General features: G+C 44.4%; 1 protein-coding gene across 3 annotated transcripts in view; it reads right to left on the bottom strand.

Moving 5' to 3' along the window:
* Window positions 1-26256, bottom strand: part of LOC135205794 (uncharacterized) — a 41966-nt gene that overhangs the window by 9546 nt on the left and 6164 nt on the right. For all 3 annotated transcript variants that reach the window (XM_064236948.1, XM_064236946.1, XM_064236949.1), the window contains exons 4-9: window positions 24862-25073; window positions 24418-24583; window positions 23092-23201; window positions 21947-22093; window positions 13544-13651; window positions 5247-5414 (exon numbers count right to left, since the gene is read on the bottom strand). In XM_064236948.1, coding sequence (XP_064093018.1) covers window positions 5247-5414; window positions 13544-13651; window positions 21947-22093; window positions 23092-23201; window positions 24418-24583; window positions 24862-25073 — 911 coding nt within the window. The remainder of the gene's footprint in view (window positions 1-5246; window positions 5415-13543; window positions 13652-21946; window positions 22094-23091; window positions 23202-24417; window positions 24584-24861; window positions 25074-26256) is intronic.

Here is a 26256-nt window from a genome sequence, read left to right as displayed (position 1 = left end):
GTGAATCCAGCCTCTCGAAGGCCAACATGGGGCGATCAGCGTCTTTCTCGCTCCCTCTGACGCCAGCGATTATCTTATTATATTTCCTAAGCTTTTGAATAGGGGAAAAGAGACTAACCAACTATCCCCATTCCATACTATATGATGGCGTCTATTGCTACCGCTCTCGGATCTAGAATACGGGAGCAACGTAGAGGAAGCTTCTTCATCTTCAATATTGCGAAGAAATCTACGAAAGGACGTCCCCAAAGTCTCCACAACTCTCGACATACTTCTAAGCGAGGATTACTCAGACGTCAGTAGTTGCTGCCATCGATCGAGAAGATCCGCACGGACGTGTAATAGTGTAACGAACCTCTTGAGGATCGTTACGTTCCGCGGAATTATCTGAGATGATTTGGACCACTCGACCAAAAACTCACTCTTCGAGGAACTGGAGAGCCAACCAAATTGCTTCCAATTCTTTTAGATTATGTGCCAGGACCTCTGTACCTCTGTCCGGATGCCTGGCACCCTCTCGGTATCACCTGAGGTGATCCTAAACCCATTGAGAGATGTTTAGAATTATTTCTAGATCTTTGATTTTATTTCAGTTCTCCTCCTGTAGGAAAAACTGTAGAGGTCTGAATTGCAGTCTATTCAGGGAAACAAGCTTCTCCAGCGAGGAAATGGTCCCCAGCAGACTCATCCATTCCTTCACTAAGCATGCTTCCTTCCCTAATAAGGCTGCGCTTTGCAAAAGCAGGAGAGCATTATTATATTCTGTTACAGTGCGGTAACCAGCGCCGAACAGGTCTAAGAGATATCTCTGTTGAAAATTTCTTAGTAAAAGGAAGTCGTGTTTATTCATGATTACTAGAGATCCCTCAACCCGAGGCTAAAGTCCATGATTGAAGGGCAGAGATACGGAGAGAGAGACGTAACCGATGTCGCATAACAGCGAGCTACCTGATACTGAATTGTTGACAGTTACAGCAGCTTACGTTCACCTTCTCACAGTATTATGCCGAGTTGCCAGCTACTCTATTCTACCAAGGAATAGACTTTCCATTATTTGAACAGAAACTCTCAAGTTGGCATATTTAAGCGAAACAGAATTCGCTAAATACAGAAGCTGATTTTGTGTTGTCGTAACATTACACTTAATTAACCAAATGTTAAATCGGAAACTCCTGGAAAGTTGCCGGGAGTACCGATTAAATATACTGCGTCATCCACAATGACAGCAGCCTTCTATCGTCGTCTCGCACTATTCTGCCTGAGTTACCAGCTACTCTATTCTACGAAGGAATAGGTTTGTTACTATTATCGATCAGAAGGAAATTCTCAAGCAGGCATATTTAAGCAAAACATAATTCGCTAGATGCATAAGCTGAGTTGGTGTTGTTGTAACAATACCTTTTAGCGTTGTCCTTACACCGGAAACTCCTGGAAGTTTGCAGGAAGGACCGATTAAATACACTTAAAATAACAGTCCTTTCGGTTGCCATCTGTAGAGGTAACTACGATATGCGTATTTGACTTGAACCCTACATTAGTAATATGACGCAAAGATAAAATACGTAAGTATTGTAGTCACTTGAACATCTAATTCTCTACTACATTCTTTCCTCGACGAGGAAGAGAGAGAATGGAAATTGAATGTCTTCGTTCTCTTTGCCAAGAGAACGAATTAATATTATTCGAATGGGGATCCTCAAGTGAGAACTGAGGATCGAAAAGGACAGTTCAAGCTTCTTATGATATTGGACATAAGACTTCATGGATGTAGTCTACAAGTCTTTATCCTGGATGAGCCTCTGACTAATGAATGAGAGCTCTTTCGAATTTTGTTAATGAGAGCTTATCCGCTTATGCGATAAAATGTTATTAAGATCTTTTTCAATGAGAACTAACCCATTTACATAACAGAAAGTAATCCAGGAATTCGAGCGTAAAGTCTTCCCGATTTCCTGCAGAAATCGAGGAAGGGCAGCAATTCCTGGTCAGAGACTGGGCCTTACGATCAGTAGGACCTTATGTTCCTTTCGGCAGCGCAGTCCTGAACGCAGAAGAGGCATTTTATGACACCTAATTCTTAAAGATTACTAGAGTCTTCTTCTAGATGCCAGCTCATTAGTACCAACCTGACTACCTTATCCATGTAGGTTGGATAGTTATTCTAGAGAAAGAGAGTCAGGGCCTCGAGACTGCAGGTCCAGGGCTCCGAAATACCAATCTAGGAACTAAATATCCATGTTTCTGAACAGCCCTTTCAGATAATCTATCTGGCTGGCCCAATCGTCCTGGGAGGAGCTTCCTCTCCCGTTTCATACCGGATGCCTGTTATTACACTTAACCGTATTAGAATCCTTTATAATACTGTCACATTGTGGTAAACAGCATTAATCTAGGAAACCTTTGTAAGGATACTAGGAATTCTGTAGTTAACCTCTGTATTTGCATAAGACTTGACCATACCGTAGTCTTAAAGTGAATTCTCTACTACATTCATCTTCTCACTAAGCATGTACTCTAATAAGCCATGCTTTCCTAAGCATGAGAGCATTATATAATATATAGTGTTCTGCTGCGTTAGATTCCTTTAATAATGTTACCTACAGTAAACAGCATTGAAAGGCTGTAATATCTTATTGAAAGCTTCTTAGCAAAAGGCAGACAATATTTTATTTATGTTTGCTTAACTATCCCCTCAATCCGAGGCTAAGACCGCGTTTGTAGGGGAGAGATACTGTTAGTCATTCCATCCGCAGGAGAGAGAGATGTAACCGACCTCTCATGACTGAGAACTAGATGGTTACTGTGTCTCCGTTAGCTGTCTGGCCTTACTCTTCCAGAGTTGCCAGCTACTCCATTCAATAAAGGAATCTCATAAAATTATTAACGAACTTCAGGAAGTTCTTATTAATGTATATATTTAAGGGAAACAAGACTTCGATAAATCTAGAAGCTAATTAGGTACTGTCATAACAATCCCTTTTAGTGTAGTCCTTCCTAGGAAAGTCCTGGAAGGATACTGGTAATTGAGTTGCACAGCAAAGAAGTAACTACGGTATGTGCTTATGATTTGACCGGATCGTATTATCATACAGCAGATACTCTACTACCTTCTTTCCCTGCCGAGGCAGATAGAGAAAGGAAAAAACTTTTACTATCTTCGTTCTTTTCGTTAATAGAACGATAGAAAGAGTATATATATCTCCTTAAGGAAGGAAGTTAATCCAGGAACTCTTTAAATCTTCGTGATTTCCTCATAAATCGCGGAAGAGACAGAATTCCTGTTCATCTCTAGGGTTTACTTTACGGAGGAAGTAGATATTTCCTATCCGCCATCATACCCAAACGTCGATAAAGATTCTTATTAAGAAACCAAGGTTTCTTCTGAACGTTCTTGGTAAAAACTTCGACATAACTGTTGCTTATCAAATAAGGAGGCGTCCCGAAAAGCGTCCTCAAAAGCGTCCTGTCTTCAAGGGGAGCGCCGCTCATGAAGCGTGCTAGTCATAAGCCGATGTACGGTGATCGTCGTCCGGACGAGTATTATGGACGTTCGCAACTCCTGACAAAGACGGCGGCCGCCTGTGCAACATCTTGCGTCTCATCGCACTTCCAGAAACGCACTCAAAAGGACACCCTGTGTGTTCTTGGGTGCGAGGATGTAGAAAGTGACGAGTCAAGGAAAAGGAGAAAGACTGCCTGACTTGACAGACAGACAGCCTCAAATCCTTCCTGCAGTAAATGTGTTTTGCCCTTCTCTTGGCGAAAACAGGCCAACCGAGAAGGGCTGATCCTGTGAGAGACGAGACCTTCTTCCTTTTCACAGTAACAATGATAAGGCGATCTGGGCGCTTAACAGCGTTCTGCTCCGATGACGTCCTATTTCCTTCTTCTTTCTCCCATGCGTTGGAAAGTCGTCAAAATGTTAAGGCGGCGATTACAATCGCATGACAATAGAGAGAGAGGACGTGAAGCGTCCTCCTCAATAAGCTTCTATTTAAAGGGCGCGAGTCCTTCCGAGAGCTCCAACCCCTGTACGGGGAGGACGCCTCGGAGGACGAGAAGCAATCCTTCAGGATTCGTGCACGTGCACAATCTTTGGCAGCCTGGGAAGCGTCTTCAGGTCCTGCCGAAGGGACGCCAGATCGGTGGGGTTCCTCGTAACCCTCCTTCGACTTTCGACATGCCTACTCCCTGTGGTCTGGGAGTCCGACCAGAGGTCTAGACCTAGAGGCGTTATAAGGCCAAATCTGATGCCCCCCAACCCCCTCCACAACACTAGGGCACTAATTCAACATCACTAGGGCACTCACAACACTGATTGGAGAGCGAGCACTTTAGATTCCAATTACTGATGTAATCCACCATAACAGAAAGGGCATTACCTCTCACAGACACTTCCTCTAGGCCCGTAGGCCATACCACAAGGTTAGGCAAAATAAAGTTTACTCTGTTTACTGATCTTGGAGGAAAACCTCCTGATTCTTTTACGCTCTAATTTGCGTACATACGAATCATACATCTTCCTTCGGAATCAGTCAATTATCACACTAATTACATTGATGTTTCAACAAGAATTATGTACACGTGCATATTAAGTGAGAATATATCGAAAGTTTCGTTATTCTCACCTAACCCCTTGCAGACAACAAAGTCTGAAACTAGTCTAACTAGAATCAGACTTCTTATGTCAAGAAATTCAAAATTAAATCAATTTATGATAGCGTATGCCTAGCCGCAAATCCAAGTTAATAAACCAAAAAGAAAACAACCAAGATACTTAAGCGGCAATGAAGTTCCAAAATCCTAGACGGAGGTAATGAAAACAGGTGTTTACATTACCGGCGACAGAAGAAAATCTGAATAGAAGATGGGAATGGTTCCTGACACCCGCCTCCCAGTGGCGGGAATGGGTACTAACCACCTGGCCGACCACTGCGTGTGCCGGGAGTTTTGAAATTCTGTCGGACTTCGGAGAATACAGCTATATATATATCTGACAGGTAAGTGTCATGAACAAATAGGCAGTTTTAAGCATTTGATAGGGGTTCCAAGTATTCGCAGGTTCTAGCTATTCGGGGGGTCTGGTACCCATCCCCGCGAATACAGAGGGACAACTGTACACTTGAATCTTGACAGCTATAAGCCCAGTGATAACAGCATAGAGGAACCACTAGTCCATAAAATTGTCATCCCTTCCCCACCCCAACAACCACACACACACACACATGAACTTCCTCGTGACCTACCTTATGAGCTTTGATGCAATGTCTCTTCACGACATAAGCTTCTCGCCCATGAAAACTGCAGTAGCCACACTTGAAGGGTTTAACTCCGTTGTGGACTCTCAAGTGTCGATTATAAGATGAATTAAAATTGCAAGTATAGCTACAGTGAGGGCATCTATACTGACGCACCTGAAACAAAACAAAAATGAAAAATAAAATTAACAAAATAAATGCATATTATAGTAGATGGACCAGCAGCTTCTTAGCTTTTGTATATTCCTTCATGAAAAATGACGACTTTTATAACTGCAAATACCAGCAAAAACATTGCTTTTCTTTCTTCTGCAGCTTGCTTGGATATACACTTTAAAATAGAAATTTTGCACACTAGCTCTGCTTTCCATTGAAAGCGTCAAACCTACATACTGTACATACCTGAAGAAAGGGTTCTTGAAAAGGTAGAACAACAGAAAATCAAGTTCACTAATATATTCTTCTGTACATCTGAATTAGCAATTCATGTTGTGAAACAGCTTAAAAACACAGCTATATACTCACAATAGTTAATAACCAGTAGTTTGAAACAAAATCTAATTTTATTAAACTGTGATATGATAATGCCATTTCCCCCTAACACTTCAATTTTGTTGATTCCATTTGTTTTAAGCTTTCAGAACCATACTTTCTTCACTAAGTATGATATTGTTAAACTACAATAAAGTTTTGTACATACTTACCTGGCAGATATATACTTAGCTATAGTCTCCGACGCTCCGACAGAATTTCAAATCTCGCGGCACACGCGACAGGTAGGTCAGGTGGTCTACCTTACCGACGCCGCTGGGGTGGCGGGCGTATGAACCAATCTATCTCTCCAGCCAGATTTTTTTCTCTTTCACCTGTCTCCTGAGGGGAGGCTGGGTGGGCCATTAGACGTATATATCTGCCAGGTAAGTATGTACAAAACTTTATTGTAGTTTAACAATATCATTTTTGTACATGAACTTTCCCATGCCAGTATATACTTAGCTGATTGGCACCCTTGGTGGAGGGTAAGAGACAGCTAAAGTAATAAGGAGAGATAAGAAACAACTGATGTTGTAGGATATAAATAACCTTGGTTCTTACCTGTTCAGGCAGAAGACTTCATTGATATTATCTCTGAGTCTGCGTTGCCTGGAGAGCTACAGCTAGGACGTGACCTGATGCTTGAAAGACTCTCGGATCTACCACTGGGATATGTGATCCCTTTGTGTGGTAGAATCCAAGTCGGATCCTGTTAAAGGGAGTTCGTCCCTATCTTAACAGGTCCTAACCCTACTACTACTGCAAGGAGCCACACTCATCAGACCACCTAACCAAACTACTAAGATTAGTATTACGACCTAAAGAGATGCCTTCTTGCATCCTCTTTAAGGCAACCAACAACAACAAATACAAGGGGGAAAAATTTATACTACTAAACAGGATGAGTTCCAGCTCCCTGCCCCAGCACTGAATCCGCAGATACGTACGGGCCCAAGCGAAGCATTTTTCGTAAGTGATTCTCACATCACGTAAGTAGTGGTTCGCAAACACTGACTGACATCTCCAGAATGTTTGTCTCCATCAGATTTCGCACGGACATATTCTTGTTGAAAGCAAGAGAAGTTGCTATGCTCTTACTTCGTGTGCTTTCACTTTAAGAAGCCTAAGATGTTCTTCTCTGCAGATCCGTGTGCTTCTTTGATATGAGGCTTCTCAAGAAGAAGGACAATGCTTCTTCGACAATGGACGAGTAGGCTCTTTTACTGACACCACAGTACCTCTCGGTTGGCTTTCAGATGCTCTTTTCTTCTAAGGTAGTATTTCACCATTCTCACTGGGCAAAGAGTTCTCTCGGGTTCTTCTCCTACCAAAGAAGATAACCCACGAATCTCGAAGTTCTTGGGCCATGGACTTGATGGGTTCTCATTCTTTGCAAGAAAAACCAGGAAGGAAAGAGCAAATGAGAGAGTCCTCCTTAAAACCCACATTACCATCAATCGCCTGAAGCTCACTCACTCTTCTGGCGGAAGCTAGAGCCATCAAAACAGAGTCTTCCTGGTAAGGTCTCTGAATGAGGCTGAATTAGAGGGGTTCAAACCTAGAGGACCCAAGGAATTGAAGGACTACATCCAAATTCCAGCTAGGTGTCCTTAGGTTATACTGCATTTTCGTTGTATTAACGACCTAATAAGGTCCTGTAGGTCCTTATCTTCCGATAAGTTTGAGGCCCCTGTGCCTGAAGACATTCGCCAACATACTACGATAGCCTTTAATCGTCGAAACGACTAAGCCACATTCTTGTCTTAAGAATAAAAAGAAGTCTGCGATTTGATTCACAGAGGTACTGGAAGAGGAAACGTTATTCCTCTTGCACCATCTTCTGAAGACATCCCACTTCGATTGGTACACTCGTAATGTGGAAGACCTTCTGCTCTAGTGATTGCCTTAGCAGCTGCTGACGAAAAGCCTTTCGCTCTGACCAGTTTCTGGACAGTCTGAAGCCAGTCAGACTGAGAGCGGGGAGGTTTTTTGTGGTACCTGTCGAAGTGGGGCTGTCTGAGTAGATCGCTCCTTAGAGGAAGCGATCTTGGAAAATCCACTAGCCATTCCAGCACCTCTGTGAACCAATCTTGTGCTGGCCAAAAGGGAGCTATCAAAGTCATCCTCGCGGAATCTGACTCTGCGAACTTTTAAAGTCAACCCCAAGAATCTTTGAAGGGGGGAAACGCGTATACATCGAGTCCTTTCCAATCGAGTAGGAGGGCGTCTATCCCTATTGCTCCTGGATCCGAGATGGGAGAGCAATACAGATCCAGTCTTTTGTTCTTTGCAGTTGCAAACAGGTCTAAGAGAGGCCTGCAACTTCCAAAGGCTCTGGCAAACATCTTGGTGCAGAGTCCACTCTGTGGGGAAGGACCTGATCTTTCTGCTGAGATCTGCCCTTACATTCCTTTTCTCCCTGTACGAATCTGGTGAGAATTTTATCCCCCTTTCTTCTGTCCACAGAAGAAGATCTCTTGCTGTTTCGTACAGAGAGAAGGAATGCGTCCCCCCCTGTTTCCTGATGTATGCCAGAGCCGTGGTGTTGTCCGAGTTTATTTGCACAACTGCTCCTGTACATCTGACTCGAACTCCTTCAGAGCAAGCACGGCTATTAGTTCTTTCCTGTTGATGTGCCAGGAAGACTGGTCCCCCATCCAGGTTCCTGACACCTCCTTGGTTCCCAGACGTCGCCCCCAACCTGTTTCCGACGCATCGGAGAAACAACACCAGGCTGGGTTTCTGGGATTGAAGAGGCAGTCCCTGCGAGAACTTGTCGGATCCGCCACCATGCTAACTCCTTCTTGATTTGAAGAGTAATTGACAGGGAGAACTTCAAATCCTGAGAAGGACGACTCCAATTCCGATGAAGAAAGAATTGGAGCGGGTCTCAGGTGCAACCTTCCTAGGAAACAAATTGCTCCAGTGAGGAGAGGCGTCCCCAGCAGACTCATCCACTCCCTCACTGTGCATATTCTTTCCCTAAGAAGGTTGTTACTTTTTCGAGTCCCCGGCTATCCTCTCCTGTGACGGAAAGCCCGAAAACTCAGAGAGTTCATCTGGATCCCCAGATAAACGCACTCTTGAGCGGGAATCAGACTTGACTTCTGTAGATTGACCAGAAGTCCTAAGGAATAAGTCAAATCCAGGGTTTTCTTCAAGTCCTTCAGACAATGATCTCTGGAATTGGCCCTTATAAGCCATCGTCGAGATAGAGCGAAATCCTCCACCCCTTCCAGGTGAAGCCATTGTGCCACATTCCTCATGATGGCCGTAAAGACTTGGGGGGGCCGTGGAGAGGCCAAAACACAGGGCCCTGAATTGGAAGATTCTTCCCCCATCATGAATCTTAGAAACTTCCTCGAGGAGGATGGATTGGTACGTGGAAGTAAGCGTCCTGTAAGTCCAAGGACACCATCCAGTCCCCTGGACGAGTGCTGCTAAACACCGAGGCAGTGGTCTCCATCGTGAACTTCTTCTTTTCGACGAAGAAGTTCAGGGCGCTTACATCCAACACCGGTCTCCATCCTCCTGAGGATTTTGGAACCAGGAACAGGCGGTTGTAAAAGCCTGCCGAAAGATGATCTGCCACTAGTTCGATCGCCTCCTTTTCCAGCATCTGGGTCTACCGCTAGTCGGAGGGCTTGATTCATGATGGGGTCCCTGTATCTGGCCGTCACTCCCTCGGGGTATTCGTCAAGGGAGGCCTCGAAAAGAACGGGATTAGATAGCCCTTCCTCAAAAATTGACAGGGTCCAGGCATCTGCGTCTTTCTGGGCCAGACTTCTGCAAACTGTAAAAGCCTGGCGCCTACAGTTGTCTGAAGGACTTGAGTCTTACTTGGGAGTTTGATTGACTTCGTAAAAGTCCTCCCTCTTCTGTTTGGTTTCCGACCTCTGAACGAAGAGGATCTAGAGGTAGATGCCCCTCGAAAGGGTTCCTGAGAGGTCGGCTTAGCTTTCTTTGTCTTAGTCTGGAAGGTAGGGCGCGGCTTCCTTGCAGACTGTGCTAGAAGGTCCTGCGTAGCTTTGGCAGAGAGAGCCTTCGAAATGTCTTGAACCAGGTGTTTAGGAAACAGCTGTGTAGAGGCGGGGCAAAAAAGCAAAGATGATCTCTGAGCATGTGAGACCGATTTTGTCAAAAATGAGCAAATACTGATCTTTTCTTCAAGACCCCTGCTCCAAACAGTGAAGCTATTTCGCTGGCCCCATCTCTCACCGATTTATCCATACAGGATAAGACACAATTCAAATCCTCCGGAGAAAACGTGTCCGGTCCTTGAGTTTTCTTGGCTAGGACTCCGAGGGACCAATCGAGAAAGTTGAAAACTTCCAAGACTCTAAAAATGCCTCCTTTTAGAATGTGATCCATTTCATTCATTGCCCACGTTGTTCTGGCCGAATTCAAAGCTGATCTTCTAGTGGCGTCTACTAGTGCCGAAAAATCTGCGTCAGCTGAAGACGGAAGGCCCAGTCCCAAGGGTTCTCCTGTCTCATACCAAAATCCTGTCCTTCCTGAAAGCTTCGACGGAGGGAAGGCAAACATTGTTTTCCCCGCTTCCTCTTTAGTACGCATCCATGAACCGAAACTCTTGAGCGCTTTCTTCATAGAAAGAGTCGGCTTCATTCTCACACACGAAGATCCTTTCGTTGCTTTCGCTGTGGAGAACAACGAGTGTGGAGAAGGAGGAGCAGTAGTGGGCTCAAAGACTCTCCGAACTCCTGAAGGAGAAGTTCTGTGAGCTTCTTGTACGAAGAACTGTTGCCGATGTATTAGTTTCTTCCTCAGAGGCTTCCTGGTCTTCTTGAGGAGGAGAACGGATGAGGATCCTTATGAGAATCCTTAGATGATTTCCTAGCTGGGGTACAGTGCGATGAAGGAGACAAACGTCTTGAATGAGGAGAAGATTCCAAAGTAGAAAGGCGTACAGGAGAACGACGAGTTGTAAAAGAAGGGCGCTTATTCCGAAAATTCTTGTCTAAACTCGCATTCTCTAGAAAGACCACGTCTATCCCTAGGGAAACTACGAGAGGGAGAGCGCCTGCTAAGATCCTGGCGCCGATCGCGAGGAGAGCGGCTACTAGGCGCCGAGCGCCTATCTGTTACAGGGCGCTTAGAGGAATCCTGGCGCCTACCAAGCGGCGAAACGTTGCTAAAAATAGGCGCCTTTCAGGAGCAGGGCGCTCGAGAGGCTCTTGATGCCTACGAAGCGGAGAGCGGCTGCTAGCGCTCGAGCGCTTAAACGGAACAGGGCGTTCGGCAGAGATCTTGGTCCTTACCGAGGGGAGAACGTCTGTAAGGCTCCGAGCGCCTAACAGAAGCAGGGCGCTTGAGGCGTTCTTGACTTCTAGCAAGAGAGAGACCGATGAGGAGTAGGGAGTCTCGAGAACGAAGAGCGCCTACTAGGAGAAACGAAGCAAACGAGGATCAAGGTGTCTTTCTCCAGGAGAACAGCTACTAAAAGAATGACGCTTACCAGGAGCAGGGCTCCTACTAGACTCTTGATGTCTTACAGGGAGGAGCGAACTCCATGCGATGAGCGCCTACCAGTCACGTTATCCGACGCCCGACTACAGTAGTCGGAAGGAGAAGTGCGCCTACTTTCAGAAGGGCATTCCCTAGGTTCTCTGAGAAGACGAGGAGAAGAAAGAAGAGACGGCGACGACGAACCAAGTCTTCTATGACCTGAGCGACTCTCTCTTCTTGCACGAACTCTAGAAGAAGGAGAAACAGAAGGGGCTGAGCGTCTACCCGAGGCAGGAATCCGATTTGAGGAAATATCTTCATAGTCCAAGGAGCGCCTATCCGTCGAATGGCGTCTCGACATCCCCGAGCGGGAGCGTGGTGTTCCTCTCGTGAAATGTTCCGATGAGTAGAAGAATCCTCAAAAGAAGGAGAACGCCGAATGCAAGGAGAGCGCTCTTCCGACGAAACGCGCCTCGATCTCTTGATCGGGAGAGACAAATCCTTCCTTCTACGCGATCTCGATGCCAAGGAGTCCGCCAAGGCTGTGATCTGAGCTTGTAGGCCCGCTAGTACTCGAGAAGGAGAGTCCCCAGGATCTTCTTCCGAAGCAAGCTCAGCGCGAGGCGCGGGAGAAGGAGGGCGATCACCGGATCTCCTAGGCTTCTTTGCTTGCAAGGAAGCTACATCAGAAAAGTCTTCTGGGCTGGACGCTAACGTACTGAAGGGAGCCTCCGCCAGCCCTCTTCAACGGGCGTGACGCCTCCTTAGAGCTCCACCCACGCTTCGGCGAAGGAGAAGAGGATGACGAAAACACTGGCGAAGAATATTCTTCTTCTTACGATCTCCAAGGCAGCCTGGGAGCGAACTTCAGGATCTGCCGAGGGGGAACGCCTGACCGGTGGGGGCTCTTCCCTAGCCCTCCTGCGGCTTTCGGACTTTCCTCCTCCACTGGAAAAACTGGGAGTCTGGAAGAGGTCTAGGCCTGGAGGCACTAAGGAGCCGGTTCAGACAGCACCCTCCACATCACTGGGTACACTGCACTTATCATCACTGACCACTCTTACCTTGCGTCAGTACGAAGATTCTTGTCTTCCTTAGAACACAAGGCAGCTTTTGAGGCCGCCGCCTCGAAGACGAATCTACCGGCTTCTGAGGTGCGGGGAGCAGGAGCTGAGGACCTGGGAGGAAGGTTCTAAAACCTACATTAATGTTAGTTTCATTCTCATCATTCTCGACCTGCTCGAGCTCCTTGAAGAAGCTTTACGTACCCTATCCCTTTCAAGTTTCCTAATATAAGAAGAAAGAGCCTTATATTCATCTTCGTTCAAAAACCTCACCACTCTTGACACGGGTTACTAAACGAACTTTCATTCCCACCCCCTACATTTAACACAGAAAGTGTGAGGGTCCACCGCAGCTTTCGGTAACCTCACCTTGACATCCATCGGTCACACATACTCTAAACAAAACCGGAGTTTTGGAAACAGAATCAAAATCAGACATTCTACCAGGAAAATCCAGCGCAAAGTCAATAACGGTCCACAATAAGCGTATGCCAAGCCAACATAGAGCGAATATGTCACCAAAATGTTCAAATCAATCTCCAGGCAAGCGAGAATGAAGAATATATCGGAAGAAACGACAACAGTTGTTGATCGCTTCAGCGACAGAAAAAAATCTGGCTGGAGAGATAGATTGGTTCATACGCCCGCCACCCAGCGGCGGGTAAGGTAGACCACTGACCCTACCTGTCGCTTGTGCCGCGAGATTTGAAATTCTGTCGGAGCGTCGGAGACTATTAGCTAAGTATATATCTGGCAGGGAAGTTCATGTACAAAATTCCAAAATTATCCTACAAAGTTCTGCTTCAATCTAAACCAGCAATGCTAAAATGTACAAATACTGAAATGTTTTGAAGCAGATGGGGGCAAGAAAAATAAAGACAAAGTAGTATGTTAGTGAAGCAATCACACAAATAAGACAAGAGCTCTCAATTTTAATTTTTTAAGTTACCTGATTCAGCCTTCAATCAAAAGTTTCTCATGTGATATTTATTTCTTTTCTTTATTCAGAGAAATATGCTACACTAAAACAGTACTGAATTGATATTATACTCTGTATTACACAGCTAATAAACATTTTACATTGTTGTTAATGAGTACAAAACCTTTTGTGTAGACTGACAATTTACTATTACAAAACCCAATATGTACAAGTATCTAGGATATCAAATCAAATCCTTGATGATAAAGTATTCCACAATACAGTATAAATTAATAATTTACCCAATTCTTTTCCTTTGGCTTGCGGACTCCATATTTTACAGACACCATTTTCAAGAAGGGACTTGCATCCTCTACCAGTGCATCACTACCTCCCTCTGCTACCACAACCTGCAAAAAAAAAAATGTTAACTCTCAATGGCAGTTTTCTGGGTATGAAAACAGATTCTAGACAAAAAAGTATGTTGCCATCCAGAAACAATTAGCAACCAGAACCCTTTTATCAGAGTAAATACCAAACCCACCACACCAATTCTTAAAAACTGAAAATGAATGGTAACTTTCTTTCCTAGAATTAAAGATCAATACATGACAAGCATGCACACTGCTACTCAGGTCAACTTTTTGTCTCTGAAATTATTATTAATAATGCTATTTCAAATGAATTTATAAAGACCACATGATCACAGTCCTAAATTCTAATGGAATACGATAAATGTTTCTGAAGTCACCACCCACGGGTATTACATTAAAACACTACCACTAGAAAGTATAAGCACTCTGCACTTCACCAGTCCCATTTCTCATCCAAACAAATTGCACCTTTACTTCATATTCTATCCCTGATTTGACAACCATAACTACCCATTTCATGACAGCAAAATAATTAACCAGCTAAAGGGACAACACAGTGCAGCCATAGACCCACTTTCACCACATCAGTCATTCTTTCATTTACAAGAGTTGATGACCACAATTGTTATAATGCTAACTTACGTTATGAATCCATAAAAATTTAAAGTTTTACCTTTACTGGTAAAACTTATCACTCGTGTACTACTCTAAACATCTTCAACCTCCACCTATATAGTATCTATCAGTTCTACCACAAGCTTTCTCTGTCAAATTATAGAATACAGTTTTCCTCTACTCTCAAAACTTCTATAACAACTCTTTTCAAGAAAGAGCATGGTACCTGCTTATACAACTAACTTCTGGTGAGGTGATAAACTCTGGTACTAAAATGACACAGAATCAGAAATTACTTTCATGAAAGTGGCACCGAAGAACAAATAAACTAAAAAAAAATGATATTGTTAAACTACAATAAAGTTTGTACATACTTACCTGGCAGATATATACTTAGCTATAGTCTCCGACGTTCCGACAGAATTTCAAATCTCGCGGCACACGCGACAGGTAGGTCAGGTGGTCTACCTTACCCGCCGCTGGGTGGCGGCGGGCGTATGAACCAATCTATCTCTCCAGCCAGATTTTTTCTCTTTCACCTGTCTCTGAGGGGAGGCTGGGTGGGCCATTAGACGTATATATCTGCCAGGTAAGTATGTACAAAACTTTATTGTAGTTTAACAATATCATTTTTGTACATGAACTTCCCTGCCAGATATATACTTAGCTGATTGGCACCCTGGTGGAGGGTAAGAGACAGCTAAAGTAATAAGGGAGAGATAAGAAACAACTGATGTTGTAGGATATAAATAACCTTGGTTCTTACCTGTTCAGGCAGAAGACTTCATTGATATTATCTCTGAGTCTGCGTTGCCTGGAGAGCTACAGCTAGGACGTGACCTGATGCTGAAAGACTCTCGGATCTACCACTGGGATATGTGATCCCTTTGTGTGGTAGAATCCAAGTCGGATCCTGTTAAAGGGAGTTCGTCCCTATCTTAAACAGGTCTAACCACTACTACTGCAAGGAGCCACACTCATCAGACCACCTAACCAAACTACTAAAGATTAGTATTACGACCTAAAGAGATGCCTTCATGCATCCTCTTTAAGGCAACCAACAACAAACAAATACAAGGGGGAAAAATTTATACTACTAAACAGGATGAGTACCAGCTCCCTGCCCCAGCACTGAATCCGCAGATACGTACGGGCCCAACGGCGAAGCATTTTTCGTAAGTGATTCTCACATCACGTAAGTATGGTTCGCGAACACTGACTGACATCTCCAGAATGTTGTCTCCATCAGATTTCGCGGACGGACATATTCTTGTTGAAAGCAAGAGAAGTTGCTATGGCTCTTACTTCGTGTGCTTTCACTTTAAGAAGCCTAAGATGTTCTTCTCTGCAGGATCCGTGTGCTTCTTTGATGAGGCTTCTCAAGAAGAAGGACAATGCGTTCTTCGACAATGGACGAGTAGGCTCTTTTACTGAACCCACAGGACCTCTCGGTTGGCTTTCAGTTGCTCTTTTCTTCTAAGGTAGTATTTCACCATTCTCACTGGGCAAAGAGTTCTCTCGGGTTCTTCTCCTACCAAAGAAGATAACCCACGAATCTCGAAGTTCTTGGGCCATGGACTTGATGGGTTTCTCATTCTTTGCAAGAAAACCAGGAAGGAAAGAGCAAATGAGAGAGTCCTCCTTAAAACCCACATTACCATCAATCGCCTGAAGCTCACTCACTCTTCTGGCGGAAAGCTAGAGCCATCAAAAACAGAGTCTTCCTGGTAAGGTCTCTGAATGAGGCTGAATTAGGGGGTTCAAACCTAGAGGACCCAAGGAATTGAAGGACATACATCCAAATTCCAGCTAGGTGTCTTAGGATACTGCATTTTCGTTGTATTAAAACGACCTAATAAGGTCCTGTAGGTCCTTATCTTCCGATAAGTTGAGGCCCCTGTGCCTGAAGACATTCGCCAACATACTACGATAGCCTTTTAATCGTCGAAACGACTAAGCCACATTCTGTTCTTAAGAATAAAAAGAAGTCTGCGAGTTTGATTCACAGAGGGTACTGGAAGAGGAAACGTTATTCCTCTTGCACATCTTCTGAAGACATCCCACTTCGATTGGTACACTCGTAATGTGGAAGACCTTCTCGCTCTAGCGGAATTGCCTTTAGCAGCTGCTGACGAAAAGCCTTTCGCTCTGACCAGTTTCTGGACAGTCTGAAGCCAGTCAGACTGAGAGCGGGGGGGGAGGTTTTTGTGGTACCTGTCGAAGTGGGGCTGTCTGAGTAGATCGCTCCTTAGAGGAAGCGATCTTGGAAAATCCACTAGCCATTCCAGCACCTCTGTGAACAATCTTGTGCTGGCCAAAAGGGAGCTATCAAAGTCATCCTCGGCGGAATCTGACTCTGCGAAACTTTTTTAAAGTCAATCCCAGAATCTTGAGGGGGGAAACGCGTATACATCGAGTCCTTTCCAATCGAGTAGGAGAGCGTCTATCCCTATTGCTCCTGGATCCGAGGATGGGGAGAGCAATACAGATCCAGTCTTTTGTTCTTTGAAGTTGCAAACAGGTCTAAGAGAGGCCTGCCCCACAACTTCCAAAGGCTCTGGCAAACATCTTGGTGCAGAGTCCACTCTGTGGGAAGGACCTGATCTTTCCTGCTGAGGAGATCTGCCCTTACATTCCTTTCTCCCTGTACGAATCTGGTGAGAAGTTTTTATCCCCCTTTCTTCTGTCACAGAAGGAAGATCTCTTGCTGTTTCGTACAGAGAGAAGGAATGTGTCCCCCCCGTGTTTCCTGATGTATGCCAGAGCCGTGGTGTTGTCCGAGTTTATTTGCACAACTGCTCCTGTCACATCTGACTCGAACTCCTTTCAGAGCAAAGCCACACGGCTATTAGTTCTTTCCTGTTGATGTGGCCAGGAAGACTGGTCCCCCATCCAGGTTCCTGACACCTCCTTGGTTCCCAGAGTCGCCCTCCCCCCCCCAACCTGTTTCCGACGCATCGGAGAACAACACCAGGCTGGGTTTCTGGGATTGAAAGAAAGGCAGTCCCTGCGAGAACTTGTCGGGATCCGCCCACCATGCTAACTCCTTCTTGATTTGAAGAGTAATTGAACAGGGAGAACTTCAAATCCTGAGAAAAGGACGACTCCAATTCCGATGAAGAAAGAATTGGAGCGGTCTCAGGTGCAACCTTCCTAGGGAAACAAATTGCTCAGTGAGGAGAGCGTCCCCAGCAGACTCATCCACTCCCCTCACTGTGCATACTTCTTTCCCGAAGAAGGTTGTTACTTTTTATTTTTTTCGAGTCCCCGGGCTATCCTCTCCTGTGACGGAAAAGCCCGAAAACTCAGAGAGTTCATTCCGGATCCCCAGATAAACGCACTCTTGAGCGGGAATCAGACTTGACTTCTGCAGATTGACCAGAAGTCCTAAGGAATAAGTCAAATCCAGGGTTTTCTTCAAGTCCTTCAGACAACGATCTCTGGAATTGGCCCTTATAAGCCAATCGTCGAGATAGAGCGAAATCTCACCCCTTCCAGGTGAAGCCATTGTGACACATTCCTCATGATGGCCGTAAAGACTTGGGGGGCCGTGGAGAGGTGGAGAGGCCAAAACACAGGGCCCTGAATTGGAAGATTCTTCCCCCCATCATGAATCTTAGAAACTTCCTCGAGGAAGGATGGATTGGTACGTGGAAGTAAGCGTCCTGTAAGTCCAAGGACACATCCAGTCCCATGGAACGGAGTGCTGCTAACACCGAGGCAGTGGTCTCCATCGTGAACTTCTTCTTTTCGACGAAGAAGTTCAGGGCGCTTACATCCAACACCGGTCTCCATCCCCCTGAGGATTTCGGAACTAGGAACAGGCGGTTGTAAAAAGCCTGCCGAAAGATGATCTGCCACTAGTATTCGATCGCCTCCTTTTCCAGCATCTGATCTACCGCTAGCGGGGAGGCTTGATTCATGATGGGGTCCCTGTATCTGGCCGTCAACTCCCTCGGGGTATTCGTCAAGGGAGGCCTCGAAGAGAACGGGATTCGATAGCCCCCTTCCTCAAAAATTGACAGGGTCCTCCAGGCATCTGCGTTCTTTCTGGGCCCAGACTTCTGCAAACTGTAAAAGCCTGGCGCCTACAGTTGTCTGAAAGGACTTGAGTCTTACTTGGGAGTTTTGATTGACTTCGTAAAAGTCCTCCCTCTTCTGTTTGGTTTCCGACCTTACTGAACGAAGAGGATCTAGAGGAAAGGAAGATGCCCCTCGAACAAAGGGTTCCTGAGAGGTCGGCTAGCTTTCTTTGTCTTAGTCTGGAAGGTAGGGCGCGGCTTCCTTGCAGACTGTGCTAGAAGGTCCTGCGTAGCTTTGGCAGAGAGAGCCTTCGAAATGTCTTTGAACCAGGTGTTTAGGAAACAGCTGTGTAGAGAGAGGGGCAAAAGCAAAGACGATCTCTGAGCATGTGAGACCGACTTTGTTAAAAATGAGCAAAATACTGATCTTTTCTTCAAGACCCCCGCTCCAAACAGTGAAGCTATTTCGCTGGGCCCCAATCTCTCACGATTATCCATACAGGATAAGACACAATTCAAATAAATCCTCCGGAGAAAACGTGTCCGGTCCCTTGAGTTTTCTTGGCTAGACTCCGAGGGACCAATCGAGAAAGTTGAAAACTTCCAAGACTCTAAAAATGCCTTTTAGAATGTGGTCCATTCATTCATTGCCCACGTTGTTCTGGCCGAATTTTCAAAGCTGATCTTCTAGTGGCGTCTACTAGTGCCGAAAAATCTGCGTCAGCTGAAGACGGAAGGCCCAGTCCCAAGGGTTATCCTGTCTCATACCAAAATACCTGTCCTTCCTGAAAGCTCGACGGAGGGAAGGCAAACATTGTTTTCCCGCTTCCTCTTTAGTCCGCATCCATGAAACCGAACTCTTGAGCGCTTTCTTCATAGAAAGAGTCGGCTTCATTCTCACACACGAAGATCCTTTCGTTGCTTTCGCTGTGGAGAACAACGAGTGTGGAGAAGGAGGAGCAGGTAGGGCTCAAAGACTCTCCGACTCCTGAAGGAGAAGCTCTGTGAGCTTCTTTGTACGAACAAAAACTGCTGCCGATGTATTAGTTTCTTCCTCAGAGGCTTCCTGGTCTTCTTGAAGAGGAGAACGAGGATGAGGAGAACGAGGATGAGGATCCTTATGAGAATCCTTAGATGATTCCTAGCGGTGGGGTACAGTGCGATGAAGGAGACAAACGTCTTGAATGAGGAGAAGATTCCAAAGTAGAGAGGCGTACAGGAGAACGACGAGTGTAAAAGACGGACGCTTATCCGAAAATTCTTGTCTAAAACTCGCATTCCTTCCTTAGTGCAGACAAACTCTTAACATCAAAAGAGGAAGGGACTCCTTTCTCTAGAAAGACCACGTCTTATTCCCTAGGGAAACTACGATGAGGGGAGAGAACGCCTGCTAAGATCCAATGGCGCCGATCGTGAGGAGAAGCGGCTACTAGGCGCCGAGCGCCTATCTGTTACAGGGCGCTTAGTGGAATCCTGGCGCCTACCAAGCGGCGAAACGTTGCTAAAAATAGGGCGCCTTTCAGGAGCAGGGCGCTCGAGAGGCTCTTGATGCCTACGAAGCGGAGAGCGGATGCTTACTGCTCCGAGCGCTTAAACGGAAACAGGGCGTTCGGCGAGATCTGGGTCCTTACCAGAGGGGGACGAAGAAAGTCTGTAAGGCTCCGAGCGCCTAACAGAAGCAGGGCGCATGAGGCGTTCTTTTGACTTCTAGCAAGAGGAGAACCGATGAGGAGTAGGGAGTCTCCGAGAACGAAGAGCGGCCTACTAGGAGAACGAAGCAAACGAGGATCAAGGTGTCTTTCTCCAGGCGAACAGCTACTAAAAGAATGACGCTTACCAGGAGCAGGGCTCCTACTAGACTCTTGATGTCTTACAGGGGAGGAGCGAACTCCATGCGATGAGCGCCTACCAGTCACGTTATCCGACGCCCGACTACAGTAGTCGGAAGGAGAAGTGCGCCTACTTTCAGAAGGGCATTCCCTAGGTTCTCTGAGAAGACGAGGAGAAGAAAGAAGAGACGGCGACGACGAACCAAGTCTTCTATGACCTGGGAGCGCTCTCTCTTCTTGCACGAACTCTAGAAGAAGGAGAAACAGAAGGGGCTGAGCGTCTACCCGATGGCAGGAATCGATTTGAGGAATATCTTTCATAGTCCAAGGAGCGGCCTATCCGTCGAATGGAAGTCTCGACACCTCCGAGTGGGAGTGGTGTTCCTCTCGTGAAAGTTTTACGCTGAGTAGAAGAATCCTCAAAAGAAGGAGAACGCCGATTACAAGGAGAGCGCTCTTCCGACGAAACGCGCCTCGATCTCTTGATCGGGAGAGACAATCCTTCCTTCTACGCGATTCTCGATGCCAAGGAGTCCGCCAAGGCTGTGATCTTGAGCTTGTAGGCCCGCTAGTACTCGAGAAGGAGAGTCCCCACCGGATCTTCCGAAGCAAGCTCAGGCGCGAGGCGCGGAGAGAAAGAGGGCGATCACAGATCTCCTAGGCTTCTTTGCTTGCAAGGAAGCTACATCAGAAAAGTTCTTCTGGGCTGGACGCTAACGTACTGAAGGGAGCCTCCGCAGCCCTCTTCAACGGGCGTGACGCCTCCTTAGAGCTCCACCCCAGCTTCGGCGAAGGAGAAGAGGAAGACGAAAAACACTGGCGAAGAATATTCTTCTTCTTACGATCCAAGGCCAGCCTGGGAGCGAACTTCAGGATCTGCCGACGGGGACGCCTGACCGGTGGGGGCTCTCCCTAGCCCTCCTGCGGCTTCGACTTTCCTCCTCCACTGGAACTGGGAGTCTGGAAGAGGGTCTAGGCCTGGAGGCACTAAGGAGCCCGGTCAGACGCAACCCTCCACATCACTGGGTACACTGCACGTTATCATCACTGACACTCTTACCTTGCTCAGTACGAAGATTCTTGTCTTCCTTAGAACACAAGGGACGCTTTTGAGGCCGCCGCCTCGAAGACGAATCTACGGCTTCGGTGCGGGGAGCAGGAGCTGAGACCTGGGAGGAAGGTTCTAAAACTACATTAATGTTAGTTTCATTCTCACTCATTCTCGACCTGCTCGAGCTCCTTGAAGAAGCTTTACGTACCCTATCCCTTTCAAGTTTCCTAATATAAGAAGAAAGAGCCTTATATCATCTTCGTTCAAAAACCTCACACTCTTGACACGGGTTACTAAACGAACATTCATTCCCCCTACATTTAACACAGAAAGTGTGAGGGTCCACCGCAGCTTTCGGTAACCTCACCTTACATCCATCGGTCACACATACTCTAAACAAAACCGGAGTTTTGGAAACAGAATCAAAATCAGACATTCTACAGGAAAATCCAGCGCAAAGTCAATAACGGTCCACAATCAGCGTATGCCAAGCCAACATAGAGCGAATACGTCACCAAATGTTCAAATCAATCTCCAGGCAAGCGAGAAATGAAGAAGATATCTGGAAAGAAACGACAACAGTTGTTATCGCTTCAGCGACAGAAAAAAATCTTGGCTGGAGAGATAGATTGGTCATACGCCCGCCACCCAGCGGCGGTAAGGTAGACCACCTGACCTACCTGTCGCGGGTGTGCCGCGAGATTTGAAATTCGTCGGACCGTCTGGAGACTATAGCTAGTATATATCTGGCAGGGAAGTTCATGTACAAAAATATATGATTCTACTCTGACACATTAAAATAATACATACTTACCTTTTTCCACTTTGGAGTTTCATTTGGGTGCATTCGGAGGTAATGACTTCGAATCTGTGTTGGGAAGTTCGTTGTGAAGGGACACAAAATGCACTGCTTTTTCTGCCGGCTGTGCTGCATCACGTGTTTCTTCAAGTTACGAAGAGTCTGCAAAATTCAACTTCAATCAACCAGAAGTAAGTAAAAAAAAAATCATCACTATATTATTTGTTTCATCAAACCAATCAATAAAATACATGCATAATATCACAATCATGACTTTCCCTGAATCATCAGTCTTTTGCCTATCAGACAGAGGAAGCAGTTAGTTTCAACACACATGCCCCATCTGGACCCTCAGGTATGTATACAATAATAGCCTAGAATTTCAAACTATCCTGCATCTTAACAAAAAAAATATAGAATTTCAAACTATCCTGCATCTTAACAAAAAATAAAATGTCTGACATTGGTACACCAGTCGTTGAAGAAGCGGAGGCCCAGTAAAACTGAAAGAGTTATGCGTAAAGCAAGCGGCAAGAGCAATCAGTATCAAAATGAGTGGTCCTTAACTTCAATCAGGGAAGTGGAAGATACAAAGAGAGACCACAATAATGATGATTAAAATGCAGAAGAAGCAGTAACTTACGTAAGAGAACATATGTCTCTCCTTCCCTTATAATTATTCCTTTCTTGTAGCATGATCACTAGTCTGGTGACCAATCTCAGCCAATGTGGCAGATGAGAATGGCTAGGCAGTACTATTAACAGCAGGTGTTACCTAGTTGAAGAGATTTGAATAGCTGTGTTGACAACACATCAGACATAAGAACAAATATACAGAAGTTAATAACCGCTACAAGGCACCCAAGCAATAGGTAAATGATCTTCACTCCTAGCGCTTCAGTTGCTTCTGTCAACAAGACATAAGAATGTACAGTATACAGTATGTCTGGGGACATTTGGGCTGCAACTGAGGGTTCTTTATGACTGATAGGTTTGTGATGACAAAGCCACTTTTTGCAATTTTTCAACCTTATAAGCAGCATTATCCACAATATTTCCAAGATGAAAGTTCTTCAGTTTTCAATTTAACGTACACATATTGCACATGCAATCTATTCAACTTGTCACAGGTTTGGCAGTATGTACTACAACAATCTGACCTTCAGACTCTTTTCACAGAGTGGACAAGTAAATGGCAGCTCAGCAGTCCCTTCTTCCTCAGCCTCCTCCTCATTAACCATTTCACATTTGTTAACAGAGTCCTTTTGTTCTGCAATGAAATAATAAATAGCATGAATATACACTTTTAATATGGAAGAATCAGCTTGGGTACTGATCATACCCCATGTGATCTTTCTGGTCAATTTAAACACTAAACATACAAGGCTTACTACCTACAGTGTCCCTTGCCTGGTGCACTGTAGGTGGGATTACAAGATTCTTAGTTTGCAGGAGTATCTGATCAACATGCATTGTCTTCTGATGGTAACTTATTTGTCCAACTATGGCTCTACAAATACTATGACTCAGTGGCTGTTTTAAGTTAACTGATAATATGTAATATATGCAATGTAATTAGTGGGCATTACAAAGAATGAAAACTTTTTTCGTAGTCCTTCTCAATGATCAAGCAGATATTTTAGTTTACTTTATGCTGTAGTTCCAATTCTTATGAATTCCAGATGAGAAACCTTAAATAAATAACCAGATATTCAACTGTTGAGTACTATGTGCTTTGCATGTCACTAGCTTCCCTCTCTTGACTGCATTCCTTCCAGAAACCCAATTTTTATTAATCTTAGATCAATATTTCCTTCAATATATAGTGTAAAACGACAAATGATGTTCATTCTTCATTAACATGGCAATCTTCTTCATCATTTCTGTCTAGATTAAAGATGCACAATGAATATATCATGAGTAATAGGATGCAAAAATAATATCATAAGAACTCCATCAGGAAAATTCTTTACAATTACATATAAAAAATATAAGTCATCCTTGTTCAACTGACCAACATGACATATCAATTGCTGTTTGTTGCAAGAGAAGGTTTGATCAACTTTTCACAAAATATTTCTTTTTATCTCACTTTCCTATACTAGACCCCTTTAAGTATATCCATAAAAACATTTACAGGCTGTCCCCGGGTTACGTCAGGTTTGGGGTACTTTGTTCCAGACTTATGGCGCTTACCTCATGGCGCTGTTAACCACAATTTTTCAGCGCCAGAAGTGGGTTTACAGTGCCATTACCCCCTTTACGGAGCTGTAACCCGGACTTACGGCGCTGTAACAACGCTGTAAGTGCCATTTATTTCCATTACAATTATGATGATTCGGGTGAAGGCGATTTTCAGCTTACAGTGCCCTGCCGTGAACGGAACCTCCGCTGTAACCTGGGGACTGCCTGTATATTGCTTGAATCACACAAGCAATAAAAGTTTTGTGGTAATTCACTAACAGAAAATGACAAATCATGCATACCTAAGTAATCACTAGCTTCTTGTGACAGGGTCATATCAATGATATCAAAATCAGATGTCTTGTGCTTCTTCTGTATGTGATGGCGTAACTGATTATAGTCCTGACCTTGAAATGCACAGTAACCACAGTGCAAAGGGAAGACCTCCTTGTGCTCCTCTCGAATATGCTTGCGAACACAAACACAAAAGACATAAATAAAAAGAGCACTGGAATATACTGTACAATTATAGTCAGTGTCTCTTAAGTAAACTATTTTTGTGTTACAACTGTAACTACTGAGAAGAATGACTTTTTTAAAAAGTCGATTAATTTATCCATATACAGTAAAGAAAAAAAAGTTGATGGATGGTTTAGGAATATGCCAGGGGCTTACTGATTCTAAGTTACTAAAAAATTACAGATAATACGTTGGCATAAGCACTTGTGAATAAATAAAATACTTACAGTGAAATATTCAGTCCTGCCGAGTCTGACATTGCATAGCGTACAGTTTCTTCCTTGAGCCTTACTGCCCAACAAAACTTCTACAACTGCATCCGAGTGACAGGCTCCTTTCAATTCATCAATATGCTGCTCTACATCGATTCGATGATCACTGACCATTTCACATAATGAACACTTATACTTATGAAGTTCAGTCTTGAGGCCCCATTCATCTGATTAGAATATAACATAACAATTTACTATATAAAATTATAAATAAAAGTTTGATTTTTCAACACATTGCTTCCAGTACTGTACATAAACCAACATTTAAGATGTAAACACCTAAACCTATATCCGAATCAGAAGAGAATAACCTTGACATACATCCATATAGATCCCAAACTTGTTACAAAAACTTGTGGCACACAATATAATCTTCTAAAACCTACATTCTCCTAGATTTACCCTTCCCATTTCCTGTGACCCTCTGTTCTCCAACTTTTCCATGTATTTCCCGGTAAACCTTAATGGACGGATACCTTCATGTGAGTAATAATACATAACAGGTTTTGAGAGGTGGACGGATTACCTCCTGAGGAGTATCAATGTTATGTGCCACTTTTTTGAAGAAATTGGGCGTGAAAGAGGTTCCATTACTTCAATGACCCACAAATTTAATAATGGCAAACTTTTAGACTGGCTCAGCTCGTCGATTCTGGGCTCTTATGACGCAGTTGTGTACGTAACTTGACTTCAAGGGACATGTAGTGCCTCCCTCTCTCTCTCTCTCTCTCTCTCTCTCTCTCTCTCTCTCTCTCTCTCTCTCTCTCCTCTCTCTCTCTCACACACGATGTCTTTTATATATTTGCTGTTGGTTTTAGTTTCTCATCTTTGGATAGAATGTCAGTTATAATTGTAATTTGTCAAGAAAAAAGTGTAAATAATATTAGAAAAATATGTATAATTCAAAAAAGTTTACTCATCTCAGTAGTACCCAGTTTTATTTCCTACTACATCTGCTTTAGTAATAACAAAAGAAGTCACAATTGAAGTCATCCGTGCAGAGGGTATACAAAGTTTTCTTACATATGAAAACACATATATCTTTAGACAGGTTCTATTCACACTACAGAAAATGCTACACGAAAACTAAATGCCATATCACAACTTACAATTTTTTCAAGGAATATTATTTTATGCCAAAAATAGTACTGGCATATACAGGACAGCTAATTTCCAAACATGAACATTAATGGGAAGTTGGGTGTATTTCCTTCAAATCCAGAGATTTATATACATAACCAAACTTAATTCTTGATTACATATCTGGTGGTACACTGATCTGATCACCAGTGAATTTGGATCAAAGAATAATTATGACTTCCTAAAATGAGCAGTTGATCCTAAACTGAG

This window comes from Macrobrachium nipponense, chromosome 24 (genome assembly GCF_015104395.2).
Source record: "Macrobrachium nipponense isolate FS-2020 chromosome 24, ASM1510439v2, whole genome shotgun sequence".
Taxonomy (NCBI): domain Eukaryota; kingdom Metazoa; phylum Arthropoda; class Malacostraca; order Decapoda; family Palaemonidae; genus Macrobrachium; species Macrobrachium nipponense.
Note: the sequence above shows the minus strand (reverse complement) of the source record. Positions and strands in the feature narration are given on the sequence as shown.